This window comes from Chlorella variabilis (genome assembly GCF_000147415.1).
Source record: "Chlorella variabilis unplaced genomic scaffold CHLNCscaffold_11, whole genome shotgun sequence".
In the NCBI taxonomy this organism is placed as follows: Eukaryota; Viridiplantae; Chlorophyta; class Trebouxiophyceae; order Chlorellales; family Chlorellaceae; genus Chlorella; species Chlorella variabilis.
In genome coordinates this window covers 350,348-364,637 of record NW_005435077.1, presented here as the reverse complement: position 1 = coordinate 364,637, position 14,290 = coordinate 350,348, and the positions used below count along the sequence as shown (strand labels likewise).

At 67.3% G+C, this 14,290-nt stretch overlaps 5 protein-coding genes across 5 annotated transcripts in view; 3 read left to right on the top strand and 2 right to left on the bottom strand.

The window, feature by feature from the left end:
* The window catches only part of CHLNCDRAFT_35566 (hypothetical protein), a 1,763-nt gene extending 508 nt beyond the window's left edge, over positions 1-1,255 (bottom strand). The window contains exons 1-4 of the mRNA XM_005847199.1: positions 1,129-1,255; positions 772-898; positions 416-562; positions 96-248 (exon numbers count right to left, since the gene is read on the bottom strand). Of these exons, the coding sequence (XP_005847261.1) occupies positions 96-248; positions 416-562; positions 772-898; positions 1,129-1,181 (480 nt within the window). The 5' untranslated portion in view covers positions 1,182-1,255. The remainder of the gene's footprint in view (positions 1-95; positions 249-415; positions 563-771; positions 899-1,128) is intronic.
* A 124-nt stretch (positions 1,256-1,379) lies between these two features.
* CHLNCDRAFT_134269 (hypothetical protein) lies at positions 1,380-3,309 on the top strand (the record flags this gene model as incomplete). The annotated part of the gene is made up of 8 exons (XM_005847346.1): positions 1,380-1,586; positions 1,691-1,867; positions 1,991-2,124; positions 2,236-2,326; positions 2,512-2,568; positions 2,694-2,843; positions 2,948-3,065; positions 3,245-3,309. 8 exons carry the CDS (start codon positions 1,380-1,382, stop codon positions 3,307-3,309), a joined length of 999 nt encoding a protein of 332 aa, XP_005847408.1.
* Positions 3,310-7,389: 4,080 nt separating this feature from the next.
* CHLNCDRAFT_134267 (hypothetical protein) lies at positions 7,390-8,113 on the top strand (the record flags this gene model as incomplete). The annotated part of the gene is made up of 2 exons (XM_005847345.1): positions 7,390-7,410; positions 7,934-8,113. The coding sequence occupies 2 exons, from the start codon at positions 7,390-7,392 to the stop codon at positions 8,111-8,113; spliced, it is 201 nt and encodes a 66-aa protein (XP_005847407.1).
* A 457-nt stretch (positions 8,114-8,570) lies between these two features.
* CHLNCDRAFT_57944 (hypothetical protein) lies at positions 8,571-10,539 on the bottom strand (the record flags this gene model as incomplete). Its single annotated transcript, XM_005847198.1, has 6 exons — positions 10,273-10,539; positions 9,925-10,128; positions 9,620-9,772; positions 9,279-9,455; positions 9,015-9,101; positions 8,571-8,885 (listed from the first exon to the last, which is right to left on the bottom strand). Exons 1-6 carry the CDS (start codon positions 10,480-10,482, stop codon positions 8,571-8,573), a joined length of 1,146 nt encoding a protein of 381 aa, XP_005847260.1. The 5' UTR covers positions 10,483-10,539.
* A 293-nt stretch (positions 10,540-10,832) lies between these two features.
* CHLNCDRAFT_134265 (hypothetical protein) overlaps positions 10,833-14,290 on the top strand; it is a gene marked incomplete at both ends in the record, with an annotated part of 4,709 nt that continues 1,251 nt past the window's right edge. The window contains 11 exons of the mRNA XM_005847344.1: positions 10,833-10,916; positions 11,028-11,055; positions 11,289-11,317; positions 11,611-11,751; positions 11,924-12,007; positions 12,163-12,259; positions 12,404-12,555; positions 12,767-13,016; positions 13,280-13,377; positions 13,575-13,701; positions 13,933-14,215. Coding sequence (XP_005847406.1) covers positions 10,833-10,916; positions 11,028-11,055; positions 11,289-11,317; positions 11,611-11,751; positions 11,924-12,007; positions 12,163-12,259; positions 12,404-12,555; positions 12,767-13,016; positions 13,280-13,377; positions 13,575-13,701; positions 13,933-14,215 — 1,373 coding nt within the window. The remainder of the gene's footprint in view (positions 10,917-11,027; positions 11,056-11,288; positions 11,318-11,610; positions 11,752-11,923; positions 12,008-12,162; positions 12,260-12,403; positions 12,556-12,766; positions 13,017-13,279; positions 13,378-13,574; positions 13,702-13,932; positions 14,216-14,290) is intronic.

Genomic DNA, 14,290 nt, shown 5'->3' with positions numbered 1-14,290 from the left:
GCGCATCCACCTCCCTGCCTGCGACCCCCCCACCCCACCCCACCAGGCCTGCCTCCCGCGTGTGCCGCAGCCCTGCCCGCCACGGGTGCACCGACCTTGGCCGAGGTGTCAAAGTGCGGGATGCCGCCCTTGGCGCCGCACCACTGCTTGGCCTTCTTCTCTGACACCTGCCGCGCCTTGCCGCCCTCCACATCCACCTTGTTGCCCAGCACCACAAAGGGGAAGTTGTCCGGGTCAGAGGGGCTGGCCTGCGGGGCAGGAGTGGTTGGCGGGACAGGGGTGGCGTGGCGGTGCGTGGTGGCGGCAGTTGCTTGGAGGCAGGTGGGAGCGCCAGGCCCCTCCCACCCTCTCTTGCTGCGCACGCCATGCCCAGCAGCGCGCCGCAGCACCCCGCCCGCGCCCAGGCCGCGCCCACCTGGATCAGGAACTCGTCCCGCCAGTTCTCCAGGTTGTCAAAGGTCTTGGAGGAGTTGACGTCGTAGACCAGCACGCAGCAGTCGGCGCCGCGGTAGAAGGCCACCCCCAGGCTCTGGAACCGCTCCTGCCCCGCAGTGTCCCATATCTGCAGCCGGGGCGGCCAGGGCAGCAGGGGCGTGGGGGCTCTGGGCGGTGCCCACAGCGCCTGCTGCTGCCGCCGCAATCCACAACCCCTCTCCAGCTCCTCCCAGAAGCAGGGTGGTGGCGGTGCTGCCAGCAGCCTGCTGGCAGCAAGCATGCCAGCCAGCCGCCGGGCCCCGGCCTCTGCAGGCGGCACCGCTGCCGGGCGCTTGCCTGCATGGTGACCAGCCGGTCGTCCACCTGTACCTCCTTTGTGAGGAAGTCGGCCCCGATGGTGGCCTTGTACTGGCTGCTAAACTTCTTGTTCACGTACTGGTTCATCAGCGACGTCTTGCCCACGCTGCAGCGCAGGCAGGCAGGGGCCCAGGGCGGGGCGGTGGCAGCAAAGCGGGGCAAGCGACGCGGCACCTGCGCTGCTGCGCTGCAGCGTGGGCACCCAGCCTGCTGCAGCGCTGGTCACGGGGCCTTGGGCCGGTCAGGGCTGCCGAGCGTGTGGGGCCACGGTGCCCCTCTCCGCACTGAGGGCGTGGCGATCAGCGGAGGCACAGCCAGCAACACCCAACCTCTCACCCGCTATCTCCTAGAATGATGACTTTAAGCAGCGTTCGCTTGCGGCTTGCCATTTTGGCGATCCGGCAGCGGTAGTGAGGTGCTGTGGGCACAGGCTGCCGGCGTACAATCAGTAACAACAGGCGATCTCACTGTTGCTGTTCAGAGGCCGTGGCAAACGTAGAAGTGACGATGCCCTCTCAACGCACAGCATAGCGCAGCACAGGACGAAATCGATCGCGCTTCCGGCAATGTGCAGGCAATTGAGCACCATGCTGGTCGCCGCAGTCGTCTGCAGGCCGTGCTGCCGGCCCTTGCGCAGTGCAGCACTGCCCGCACAGAGGGCGGCTCGGCCGCTGCGTCGCGGCTTGTTGTTGGTGGCTGCCAGCGGGCCGGAGGGGGACAAGGATGGGCCCTCCACATCGTCGCTGACCAAGCAGAAGCGCGTTCAAGAACTGGAGAGCAGCCTGAAGAAGATGGTGAGTCGGGCGGGCGCCCGCCGTTGCGTGCCGCCTTCCGCCCTCTTCCATTGTCACCTACAACTTGCCAAACGCCGCATGCACGCATCTTCACATGTGTACAGGGCATAGACAAGGCCACAGCGCAGCGCATCCTGCAAATCTGGCGGCAGAGCGGCGCCACCAGCCCCGACGGTCTGCGCACGCTCTTCCTGAAGAGAAGCTTCAACAAGTCGACGCGCATCGGGCTGCAGCTGCTGATCGACGGCGCGGCGGGCGCGGGCGCCTACGTGGCGGCCAGGGTGAGCCCTTGCCTGGGCAGACGGTCAGGGAAAGAACTCTAGGCTCCTGAGTCCCTTCTCTTTCTGTGGGGCTTGCTGGCCTGCCAACCCTCACTCTGGAGCCCTCCCTCCGCCCTGCCACAGTCCATCACCGCCGACGAGCTGGGCAGCCTGTCGCTGGCAGCCAAGTACGGGCTGTACTTCCTGGCAATTTACCTCTTCATCGGCGCATCATTCGAGTTCTTCAGCCTGGGCGCCCTGCTGTACGCGGCTTTCAGGTGCGGGCCGGGGCCTGCCGACCAAGCTTTCGGGCGCCTGCATGGTGCATTGCACCGACCGAGCGTCGCAGATGCTCCCTGCCCACCTCCCACCCCGCTTGTTGCCCGCAGGTATTCCACCAATGCCGACACGTTCCTGGTGGCGGTCCAAGAGATTGCCGGCTCCTCCACCGGCCTAAGCGTGGTGGACCAGGCCAACAAGGTGGGGTGGCAGCTGAGCGGCAGAACTGGGAGGTGCTGGGAGGAGGCCTGGAGGCATGCTGGGTTGGGGCTGGGCTTGCTTGGCAGCAGCTGCCAGCAGCAGCGGTCCGCATTCCTTGGGTGTGGCAGCGTCCAAACCTTGGGAGTGGCCTCATCCTCCCTTCTTGTGCCTCCTGCTGGAACCAGGCGGTCAACATTGTCAAGGTGCTGGCTGCGCTGGACCAGATTCGGGAGCTGCTCAAGGTGATTTTCTCAAGGCGCAAAACCCTGTCCTAGGCTTTGGCCGCGCCTCCAGCCTGTGCACGCCATCGTGCCATCCATCCTTTCTCCTCTCCTTATCCTCGCTGCTCCCCGCTGCCGGCATGCAGAACGCCACCTCTGAAAACCCCGACGACTTCTTCGCCAGCCTGGGCGTGTACCTGACACTGGAGCGCGCGCAGCGGCTGTACGGCTTTGATGCGGAGCAGTACGGGCTTGATGATGCCGCCGCTGCCGACATCGCCGCCGTCTTTGCCAGGGTGGGGCGGGATGCAGCTGGGCTGGCTGCTGGGGATTTCCGGGCCTCCGCTGCGTGCAAACACGCCCACTCTCACAAAGCTGTACTGCCTCACCGCCGCCGCAGTACGACCTCAACGATGACGGCTTCCTGCAGCTGGACGAGTTCAGCCGCCTGTGCGCCGAGAACGGGGTGGAGCTGAGCGAGGCGGAGGTGCGGGCCGCCTTCGACCTGCTGGACACAGGTGGGTGGGGTGGGTGGGGGGACAGTGGCTGGGGGCTGGTGGTGGTGGCGAGTGGCGGGCAGGGGTGGGTGGAGCGGGGTCCAGGCCTGCGTTTGCATGTGTTGGTGCCTCGCAATGAGCTCCATGCAATTGACGACATGGCATGCATCTCCATGCTGCCGCTCATGCATCTCCTGCAGACAAGAGCAAAACGCTCGACTTTGGCGAGTGGGTGGCGTGGTGGCTGCAGAAGAGCCGCGCCTGAAACCCCGCGTTCGACAGAACTGGAATACATGCATTCCTACACTGAACTAGCCGACACCCCAGCACATTTTTGCCCCTCGTTTCATCCCTGTTGTCTCGCGCCTCTCCCAACATCAACTCATGCCCCTTCTTCAACACCGCAAATCCAATGACGCTACACCCGAGGAGCCTACCCCCTTTCATGCCCCCTGAAAATACGTTCTTTCCTTCTGCTTCCTCTCTTTTTGATGGCTGCCCCTTGCACCCACCATTTCACCTGCTCCCCGCCTGCGGCGCTGCCGCAGAGCGCAGAAGATTGATCCCTTGTGTTGAGCAGCTGATACTTGTGTTGTTACTTGGCAATGAATACATGACACACGTACCACACAACGGGAAAAGAATGAGGGGGGTGGGAGCTGGGAGCTGAAAGAGAGAGGGGAGGATGGTGAAGGCAGTTTTGGAGACCACCGAACGGCGCACACGCAAGAGGCGCCGCAAGAAAACTGGGCTCGCGGGTGGCTGGCTGCTCAGTGTTTGCCGGAAGAGTGCATTGGGTAGAGGTACAACGAGAGGGATGCGGGACAGCAGGGGAGGTAGCAGAGCAGACAAAGGAACAATCACAGGTGGCAGCACAAGGTGGGGCAGGGTGCCTTCTGCTGCCCAGTAACCTGGGTGCGTGCAGCCCAGGGCTGCACCCGCCTGGCGGCAGCTACGCAGCGCACGGCCCAGCCCCAGCGCGCGCCGCCCGCCGCGCGCGCCTCACATCATGGAGGCCCAGGCGCCTGCGGCGTACGCCATGGGCTTCTTGTCGGGGTGCGGCGCCGCGCCAAACTGTGTGAAGGAGGGGGTGCAGTCGGCGTCGAAGCGGATGAAGGCGCCCTTGTTGCCCATCTGGTCGCAGTAGTTGGGGGCGGAGAAGATGGTGACGGTGTAGCCATCGTGTGCCACCTCGTACCCCTCCTCCTTCACCTCGTGGCTGCGCACCACCATCTGCAGCCCCTGGCCCTCCAGCCAGCGCTTGGCCACGTCGGGGCCAAAGGCCACGCCCACGCCGCGCTGCAGGGTTGCAGGGTGGGGACAGGGGAGCCATGAGCGAGTTTGGGCATCGGCGTAGGCGTGTGGGGTGGCCAGTCCCCTCCCCACAAGCTCCCTTCCCCGCACCTGGGCCCCTGCCCCCCAGGCTCCCAACCCCAGAACCACCCTGCTCCAAACTCCCAACACGCACACACACACACACGCGCACACACACACACACACACACACGCGCGCACGCCCCCCCTGCCCCACCTTGTTGGGCGTCATGCCCGGCTGCTCCTGCGGGTCGTTCCACAGCATCTCGCACATGGGCCCATCCTCGGGCGGCTCCCGGTTGCGGTCCAGCTGGCGCACCTCGTCCAGGCTGGCGCCGCACGCCACAGGGGGGCCGCCGTGCACCTGCGGGGACGGGGCGGTGCAGGCGGGCAGGGGTGGGATGGTGTGCAAGGCTGAGGAGTGCCACCAGCGCCTGGAGCAGCGCAGGCAGCGCTCCTTGGCTGCTCGTGCCCGCCCAGCCAGCTCCAGCCAGCCAGCCAGCCAGCCAAGCGTAAACGCATGAATCCTCCCCGCCACCCCACCCATCCGCTTACCACCAGCACTTTGTGGTTGATGCAGTAGCCCAGCGGCAGCCAGCAGAAGGTTTCCCGGAACACGTCCGCCATCTGCGCCGTGTACTTGGCCTTCACCTCGCCCACAAACCCTGCGGCACGCAGGCCAGGCACAGGGTGTGTGGGGGAGGCACCCATCAGTCCCAGCTGGCACGGTGGGATGGCACTGAACCAGGTTGGCGGCATCGCCACACGCTTCCATGCGAGCCCATCTGCCGCAGACACACTGCCCGCCGCCACCAGGCGCGTCCTTACCCCACACCACCCCTGCTTTTCTCAAGGCAGTACCGCACTGTACCACCCCCGTACCGCCCCCATACCGCACCGTAGATGGTGTTCATGGACTTGGCCTCGTGGTTGCCGCGCGTGAGGTGGAGGTGGGCTGGGTAGGCGCACTTGAAGGCCAGCAGCGTGAGGATGACCTCCACGCTCCAGCTGCCGCGGTCCACAAAGTCGCCGTTGAAGAGGTAGGGGTTGGCGTCGGAGGGCAGGCCGTTGAGGTCGAAGATGCGCAGCAGGTCGTAGAACCTGCGCGGCGTGGCAGGCGGGGAAGAGACGGGGAGGCAGTGGAGCGGTGCGGGAGACGCAGCAGGCAGAGTGGGGAATGTTCAGGGGTCAAGGATGTGGGGGTGGGAGGTGGACGGGGCGGGTGGGGCAGGAGGTCAAAGCAGGGCGGCGCCACTCACTGGCCGTGCGTGTCCCCGCACACCGTCAGCTCCGTGCCCGCCGCCACCTCAATGTCCACCAGCGAGGGCAGCGCCTTGAGGATGGCCTGGGCCTGAAGCAGCAGCAGCAGAAGCGCCAGGCACACACGTTCAGCAGGGGGCCGAGGCTGGGTGGAGTCGAGGCCCCACCCATGGGACACTACCCCACCCCAACCGCTGCCATCCCGGCCTCCCAGCAGCCGGCCACCCGCCCCCACAGCCAGCTGGCACACCCGCCCCAGCACCCACCTGCAGTATGATCTCAAACGCGTAGCGCCGGTGTATGAGTTGCTCCTCCTTGAAGGCAGCCAGCATGGCCCGCATAAACTCCGGCGTCACACGCAGCTTGCCCTGCTCGTCCGCTGCAGGCAGTCAGGGCGGGGCAGGGGGCAGGGCGGGGCAGAGGGCGGGTGGAGCCGGGCAGGCGCAGGCGCAGCGTGGACGGCATGGCGAGGCCAGCCAGGCCGGGTGGCCGCCACCCAAGCTCCTGCAGCTGCCAGCGCTGCGCCGGGCCAGGCCGCCAGGGCATGGCGACACCGACAGGGCCTGCCGCGCTGGCACAGGGAAGCCGTCGCACCCTCCATGCGCGGCCCGCTGTAGCTGTCTTCCACCACCATGTCCTCCAGCACTATCTGCTCCGACACAGGAGCCTCGTCAGGCACCGCCAGCGCCCGCTCAAACGCCTGCCGCTTGAGCTCCTTCTCCCCCTCTGCCAGCTGCAGGCAGATGGGCGGCATGGCCAGGAAGCGGCTGAGGAAGGGGAGGCAGGCTGCACTGCTGACAGCATCGACAGCCATCCATGGGTGCCCGGTGAGCCAGCAGCACGGCACAGGGCAGGCAAGGCAGGCTGGTGCAGGCGGCCGCACCTTGCGCCGCAGGTCTGGGTCGCTAGGCGCCAGGCGGATCGCGGCGCGGAAGTCGCGCACCGCGTCCTTGAAGTGGCCCAGCGCATACGAGGCGTCGCCGCGGCGGTAGTATGCCTGCACGCAAGGCAACGAGGCAGGGGTGGATGGAAAGTGGCGTCGACACCTGCTTGGCTGTGCAGGTCAGCCAGGGTGCAGCCACTGGCCAGCATGCTGCCCTGCCTGTAGGCTCACCTTGGCATACTTGGGATCCAGCTCCAGAGCCTTGGTGGCGTCTGCTATCGCGCCACCAAACTCCTGCGGGAGCGGAAGGTGGACGGGCAGGCAGCGCGGCCCAGGTGCATCATCGCGCACAGGCAGTACCGGATGGGGTGCGCTGCCGGTGGCACAGTATCAGATGCACATCTATGGGGGGTTGGTGAGGCAGCTTGATGGGATCCACACGGTGCACCAGGTACTCAGCAGGGACTGTGGCACAGCTGGGCCACACACACACGCGGCCGCCACCCACCTCAAGCCGAATGGCAGCAAACGCACGATTGCCAAAGAGCACCGCGCTGGTTGGATCCACCTCCAGCGCCTTGGTGTAGAACTGCTGCGCCAGGGCATAGTGCTTCTCTGCGGGAGGCCACGGGGTGGGGCACCGGCGAGCGGGGCGGCGAGTTGATGGGCCGGGAGCGGCGTCGGTCAATGGGCGTGATGGTCTAATCAGGGCGCACCTTTGAACGCTGTATTGCCCTGATCCTTCAATGATGCGGCCTGGTCCCTGCTGGCCTGGCTCATCTCCCTTTGGGCCAAGCTCACTTGCGCCTCCACCATGTGGGCAACCATCCATGCAAGCTACTGGCTTGCCTAGCTACTGGCTTGCCTAGTGAGCCCCAGGGGAGGCTCTATGGCAGGAGGGAGTGCCGCTGTATTTCTTGCCACCATGCAACCTCCACCATGCAACCTCCCGCTGCTGTTGCAGCCAGGGCAGGGCGCTGTTTATCGACCCAAATTGCCCAGTGCAGCGTCACACACTGGACCGGGCCTCATGCAGTCTTGTTTGGAAGGGCCGCCAGCGAGGCAATAATGGGGGACGCGGGCAGCCGCCCTTCATTTCTGCCTTCACCACTCCACCCTCCACCGGCAGGCCTCGTTGCACACTTGCAGGGCGTGTCACGCTGCTGCAGCTTCTGGACGCCCGCTTTAACCGTCCCTTCCTGCACGCCTGTGAACAATGGTGGGCGCCGCTTCCCTGCTGCAGCAGGGACCTGAGGATGCAGCCTGATACGGGCGGAGCCAGCAGGAGATCTCAGCCGGCGGCGGCAGCGGGGATGGCGTGGCGCTGCCCAGCGGCAGCCAGGCTCTGTGCTACCAGTCATTTCCAGCTGCTGCTGCCGCCCAGCCGCTGCCCCAGACTGACCCCACTCTCCCTGGCCCACGCTGCTGCGCAGACCCGCGGCAACCAGCGTGACACCGACCGCGCTCGGGCGCAGAAGCGCAAGGACAAGGTGGCAGCCGCGCTCAAGGGCAAGGAGGACGGGCTGACCCCGCTGCAGCGCAAGGAGCGCGACGCCAAGGCGCTGCAGGAGAAGCTGGCCAAGAAGGCGGCGGAGGACGCCGCCAAGAAGTAGCACACATGTCCCCGCTGCCACGCCTAGACAACCTGCAAATACCCCTTTCCCTCTGTTCTGGCTGGACCTGGCTGACTCGCAGCGGGCATTTGACTACCGCCTGCGCACCCAACGAACTCCTCTCTCCTCTAATCCCGTCGGGCCCCCTGCCGCCCTGCTGCCGATCACTTCCCAGATTTCATGCCCTTCTCACTGCTCCCAGCATTGCGGCAGCAGGGCTCGATCCGCGCAACCCCTGCAGTGTCATTTTTTCCGACTCCCCTTTTGCCAGCCGCCTCGCCATCACCAGCCGGCAGGTTTTAACAGGTAGAGACGTTTATTCCAAGGCCAGGGGGAGTAGTGACGGTACAGCAGCATTGGTACAGAGAGCGTATGGATGCATGCATTTCGGCAGGGAGCAAGAAGGGAGACTTCTCAAGGAAACTCTCCGCTTCGCCGCGCACTTCTCCCCCGCGGCTCAGCTGACGTACACGCGCCGCAGCTGGGACACGTCGCAGCTGAAGCCGGTGCGGGGGCAGGTGACGCGGCCGCCGTGCGCCGCCGCCATCTCCTGCAGCGCCTTCTGGCTGTACACGTAGCCATTGGGCAGTGCGGCGGGCGGGTTGTGCTCGTTCATCAGTGTGTGGCTCAGCGCGCAGATGAGCTTGGAGTGGACGTGCTTGGCAAAGGGCAGGCCCTCGGCCAGGGCGCGGAAGGCAGGCAGGTGCAGCGGGTCCTCGCGGCAGCAGCTGTCGGCCAGGCTCAGCGGCGTCTTGAGCGCCGACAGGCCTGCCTGCGCAGGGGGCAGGGGTCCCGGGATGCGGGGTGAAGCGAGGTGCAGGTGGGAGGGTGCTGAGCTGGGCAGGCAGTTCACGGTGCAGGCCAAGGCAAAGCCTGTCGAGGCGCCGGCCCGCAGCACCACCTGGAGGTGTATGGAGAGGAGAGATGTGGGGGGCAGGCAGTTGAGGCGGTACAGCTCCTGGTGGAACAGGTCAACCAGCTCCAGCCACTGCGCAGGCAGGCAGGCGGCGGGGCCGGGGAGGTGGTACGGCTGTCAACCCACAGCCACCCATCCATCCGCCAGCCAGTCGCTGCTGACGGGTGGACGGCCGGCAGCAGTGCAGCGGGCCGGAATGTTGTTGACAAACCAGGCAGCTAGCTCCAGCTCCCGCCCAGCTCCACCCACCCGCGCGTCGTCCAGCAGCTGCCTGTAGGGGGCGCACTGCGTGCCCGCCTGGAAGGCCAGCAGCGCCGCCGCGCGCTGCAGCTCGGGCATGTGCTGCGGCGCCCAGGGCGCCAGGTGGCGCCGCGCATACGCGATCGCCTCCAGCTGCTGCCCCGCACGCACCAGCTCCACAAACTCCTGCAGGCACACAATGGGCGGCCGAAAAGACAGCGGCATGATGGGCGGGTGGAGGGACCACAGAATGGAGCTCCATATTTCTGGCACAATGCCTGCCTGTGTGCCCGCATGAGGGTGGCCATCCCTGTCCCAGCCCAGCCCAGCCCAGCCCCGCCCTGCCCCACCTGCACCCTCAGCTTGAACTCCAGCTTGCTCTTCGCCTTGCGCAGCCGCGCCCGGTTCTCCTCGCACCACGCCAGCGCCGGCCCGCAGTCGTGGCCGCGCAGCGCCTCCACCACGCGCTGCGCGCCGCCAAAGATGTGCAGCTCCACCAGCGCCTGCAGCAGGCGGGGCACAGCTGCGGTGTGTGGCGCGTAGGTTGGCTGATGTTTGATGCGCTGCAGCCTGCGGATGGCTAGAGAAAAGGACGAGGGCAGTAGCTGGGCTGCCTGCTGGCATGCTGTCGTGGCGGCAGCGCCCCGCGACGCACCTCGATGCCCGCGCTGGCCGCCAGCCCCGCCGCCGCGCGGTTGTACCCTCCCCGCAGCATGTGGTCGACGAGCAGGCGGTCAATGCGGCGGCGGCTCCACTCCACCTGCGCGTCCCTGGCGGGCGGCCCCAGGTCGTGCACATGCTGCAGCCGCGCCCGACACCGCGCCAGCTCCTGCCGCTCGCACAGGCTGGTCGCCTCCAGCTGCAGGCGACATGGGTGGCGGCACCGCAGGGGGCACAGCGTTGGGAGCGGAGAGGGAGAGGGGCGGGCGCTCCGGGAGACAGGCGCAGGCAAAGCACCTTGCAAATGGCTGCCTAGCCATTCAACCTCCCAACCCCGCCCCACCTTGCGCTTCAGGCCCTGCAGCTGCTTCTCATACTGCTCCAGGCGTGCCGCAGCGGCCTCCGACCCCGCCTCGCCGCCGGCGCCGCCCGCCGCCTGCTGCACCTCCCCCAGCAACCCCTCCACCTCCTCGATGGCATATTTGCGCTCCCGTGTGACTCGCTTGAGGCTCTCAAAGGGCACGGTGACCGCCTGGGCGTCCAGCAGTGCCATGGCGATCCACTAGGGCGGCGTTCTGTGCAAAGGGCGGCCCTCTGGGCCTGGCGTGGCGACGATACGAAGCGGGGAAGCGATCGCTGCGCGGTGCTCTCGCCTTCCAAGAGCCCTCCAGCGGCGCATTTCATGCACGCCTCACAACGCAGCCACCTGATGCCCTGTAGGGACCTGCCGCATCCAAGCAAACAGCTCTGAACCTGCCAGGCGCAGCTGCGCTCTCTCCGCGCTACAGTTGGCGATCAAACGGCTGCAGCCCAGCAGCCCTCTGTCGGCTCTGCCAGCAATTCCAGGGCATTCGAGCGGCGTTACAGGCTTGACAGCCCGATCAGCAGGGTCGCAGGGCCAGTATGAGGCGCGCCCTCTTGCTGTTGGCCCTCCTGGGCGGATTGAGTTTGGCTTCGGCGTACTACCTGCCTGGTACTTACCCACAGGTACCTATGAATTGGTGGCGATGGCGTTGGGGGCCGGAAACGAGCGTGCAAAGGATTGCTGTGCCAGCCCGCTCACCCCTGCTCTTTTCCGGCCTTCGCACCTGCTTGTAGGAGTTTCTGGTGGGCGATGTTATTCAGGGTGAGCGCAGCGGCGAGCAGGAGCGCCGAACAGGCTGCCCTGCGCCAGACCGTGCCCCAACCTGCACAGCCCTGCCCTGAACTTCCCTTTTGCATTGCCTGATCAGTTCTGCGGGGCGTGGGGAGCCTCCTACAGCGGCCCCACGATGCACTGTCTTGATCAGTCGGCGGCCGCACCCCTCCTGCCACCTCCTTCCTGCCCTGAACCTGCGCTTGCCTGCGTGCTCCCTGCAGCTGAGGCCAACTCCCTGGTGTCCTCCGAGGTGTGCATGCAGCCCGTTTAGGTGGCTGTGGCCAAGCGGCGGGGCAGCGGCCACCCGCCGGCGGTGCCGCCACGACACAGCCTGCCTTGTGCCAGCGGGAGCGGCTTTCAACCGACTTTGCATGTGCCACACCCAAACCGCACGCTGTGTGGCCGTAGGCTTGCCTATCGGTCTGGGTGCTGGCATGTTGGCCATTCACTCACCAGCTGATGTTGTGGGGTTGCGCCGAGGCTGACCTGGTGGCCGCCTCCTCTTGCCCTCCTCCCCGCATCTCTACTGATTTTGTCCTGCAGACAGAGATGCCCTTTGACTACTACTCGATGCCCTTTTGCGAGCCGCCCGAGGGCGTGCAGCGCGCCACCAGCACCATCAACCCGGGCACCATCCTGCTGGGCATCAAGATCCAGAACTCGCCCTACAACTTTACAATCATGGTGCGCTGGCGGCCTCCTGGGGCACCTCACCCGCGGTGGTATTTGTCTGCTTGGGCGCTGCTGCTAGGGTGCTCCCAGGCTGGGCAGGGGGCTGCATCGGCAGGGAGGCAACACTGGACGCCGCCAAGGCTGCGACGCTCCCCTCCACCGCCACCCCGCTGGCTCCTTGCAGACCAAGCAGCAGGGCCTGACGGTGTGCAACGGCGAGGAGTACCCCAACCACGCCTTCCCGCCGCTGGACCAGAAGCAGACCAAGGTGGGCACCGCCCTGGGGGCCCTGCACATGCTGCGATGGCACCCGTATGCACCACGGCTGGCACCGCCACCTTGGCGTCTTCTGCATCTGCTGCTCACGGGCCCTGTCGCTGTTGCTCTCCCTCCTGCCCCCCTCCCCTGCCCGCCTCCCGCCAGATGCTCAAGGACAAGATCCGGCAGCAGTACCGCGTGCGCCTCATCCTGGACAACCTGCCCATCACCACATATGACCTGGAGCTGGACCCAGAGTCGGGTGGGTGGCGCGGCAGCCGCCTCTACTCCGGGTGTGCGCCCTTACCGGTGGCAGCCCGCCTGGGGGCCCTCCCCGCTGCTGCTGCCCCCACCGCCTCCCGCGCCTCACCCCGCCCTCCCGCCCCGCCCCCGCCTGCTGCGGCAGTGCGGCCCGGGTACGAGGTTGGGTACCAGGTTGACGACAAGTACTACGTCAACAACCACCTCATGTTCAAGGTGCTGGTGCACGAGACGCACGGGCAGTACACGATGAGCAAGCAGGACGAGGCGGAGGTGGAGGCGGCCGCCGCCGTCGAGGTGCGCGGGCGGCCGGGCCGAGGGGCGCGGGCCTGCGTCGTGCTGGGGATGGGCCAGGCCGGCTGCATGGCGGCATGCTCTGATGCGCACCCGTTGCGGCACACGGCCGCACGGCTGCTCTGGCAGTCTGCCACACCGCCGCCGCTCGAATTCGCCCTGTCTTGCCTCACCCCTGCCCCGCTCGCGCACCCTCCCTTCTTGCCCGCCGCAGGCTGGCGGCCGGCGCCTGCTGGACCGCAAGGACAAGCGGGCTAAGGCGGCCAAGGCTGCCAAGGCCACCAAGCGCGGCAAGCCGGAGCCGCGCGTGGTGCCCGTGGGCCAGAAGATGTACATGATTGTGGGCTTCGAGGTGGTGGCCTGCTCCATCAAGCGCGAGCCGGGGGAGCCCATCAACAAGAACCTGATGTGCCCCCAGTCGCCGGACGACGCCAACGCGCCCGAGCCGCAGGAGGTCAAGAAGGGTGAGCCGCCTGGGGATGCGGGCCGCGGCGGGGCCGAGCCTGCGGCGTGGAGAGGCTGCGCTGGCCGGTTCGCTGCAAGGGTGGGGAAGCGGAGCGCGCGTGCAGGAGCAGCGGGTGTGGATGCAGGAGCAGGCGGTGCAGCCGGGGCTGGCGCACCACCGTGCGGACCCGTGTCGCAGACCAGCCCTGCAGTGCCACGCTTCACACGCGCGCCGCCCCCTGCCTCCCCTCACCCTCCCCCACCCCCACCTGTACCCGCCCAGGCGCCGAGATTGTGTACACGTACGACGTGTACTGGGACACCAGCGACATCACCTGGTCCTCGCGCTGGGACGCATACCTGCGCATGCCGGGCGGCAAGGTGCGCGCGCCTTACCTCTGCTGCCGGCGCTCCCCCTCTCCCCTCTCGCGCCCCCTCCTGCCCGCCCGCAAGGCCGGATTGAGGGGACTGGCGCCGGCCCGCCTGCTGCCTGCCCGTGCCCCGCCTCAAGCCTTGCCTCACCGGCGTTTGCCTCCCCTCCCCTCCCATCCCCTCCCCGCCTCTCCACCCTCCCGCAGGTCCACTGGTTCTCCATCCTCAACTCCCTCATGGTGGTGGTGGTCATGTCGTGCATCGTGGCCATGATCATGATGCGCACCATCCGCAGGGACCTGCAGCGCTACGAGCAGCTGCTGGTGGACGGAGGTGCGGCGGGGGGGGCGGGGGCGGGGGCTGCTGGCACGCGGCGCGCGGCGGGGCGGCCTGGGAGGGGCCGGCAGCCGCTGGCCGTGCTGCCTGCCTGCTCTGGAGGAGCAAGCCAGGGGCGGCCTGCCTGCCTGCCTGCCTGCCCCACCGTGCTCCTCGCCGCCTTGCTCACCTGGTCCCTCGGTCTGCCTGCCCCCTCCCCTCCCTCCTCGTTTTTGTTGCGACCAGCAGGCCAGGGCCAGGATGTGGAGGAGTCTGGGTGGAAGATGGTGAGCGGCGACGTGTTCCGCGCCCCCGCCAACCCCCTCTCCCTCTGCGTCCAGATCGGCTCCGGCGTGCAGATCCTGTGCTCCGGCTTCATCACCCTCCTCTTTGCCGCCCTGGGCTTCCTGTCCCCCGCCTCCCGCGGCTCCCTCCTCACCGCCGCGCTCGTCATGTACCTGCTCCTGTCTGTGGCCGCCGGCTACGCCGCCGTCTGGCTGTGGGGCCTGGTCAACCGATCCTACGAGGGCTGGTTCAAGGTGCGGGCCGCGCAGCGCCAGCACGCAAGCCGCGGGGCGGCAGCAGCAGCGGCAGTAGGACACCCGGA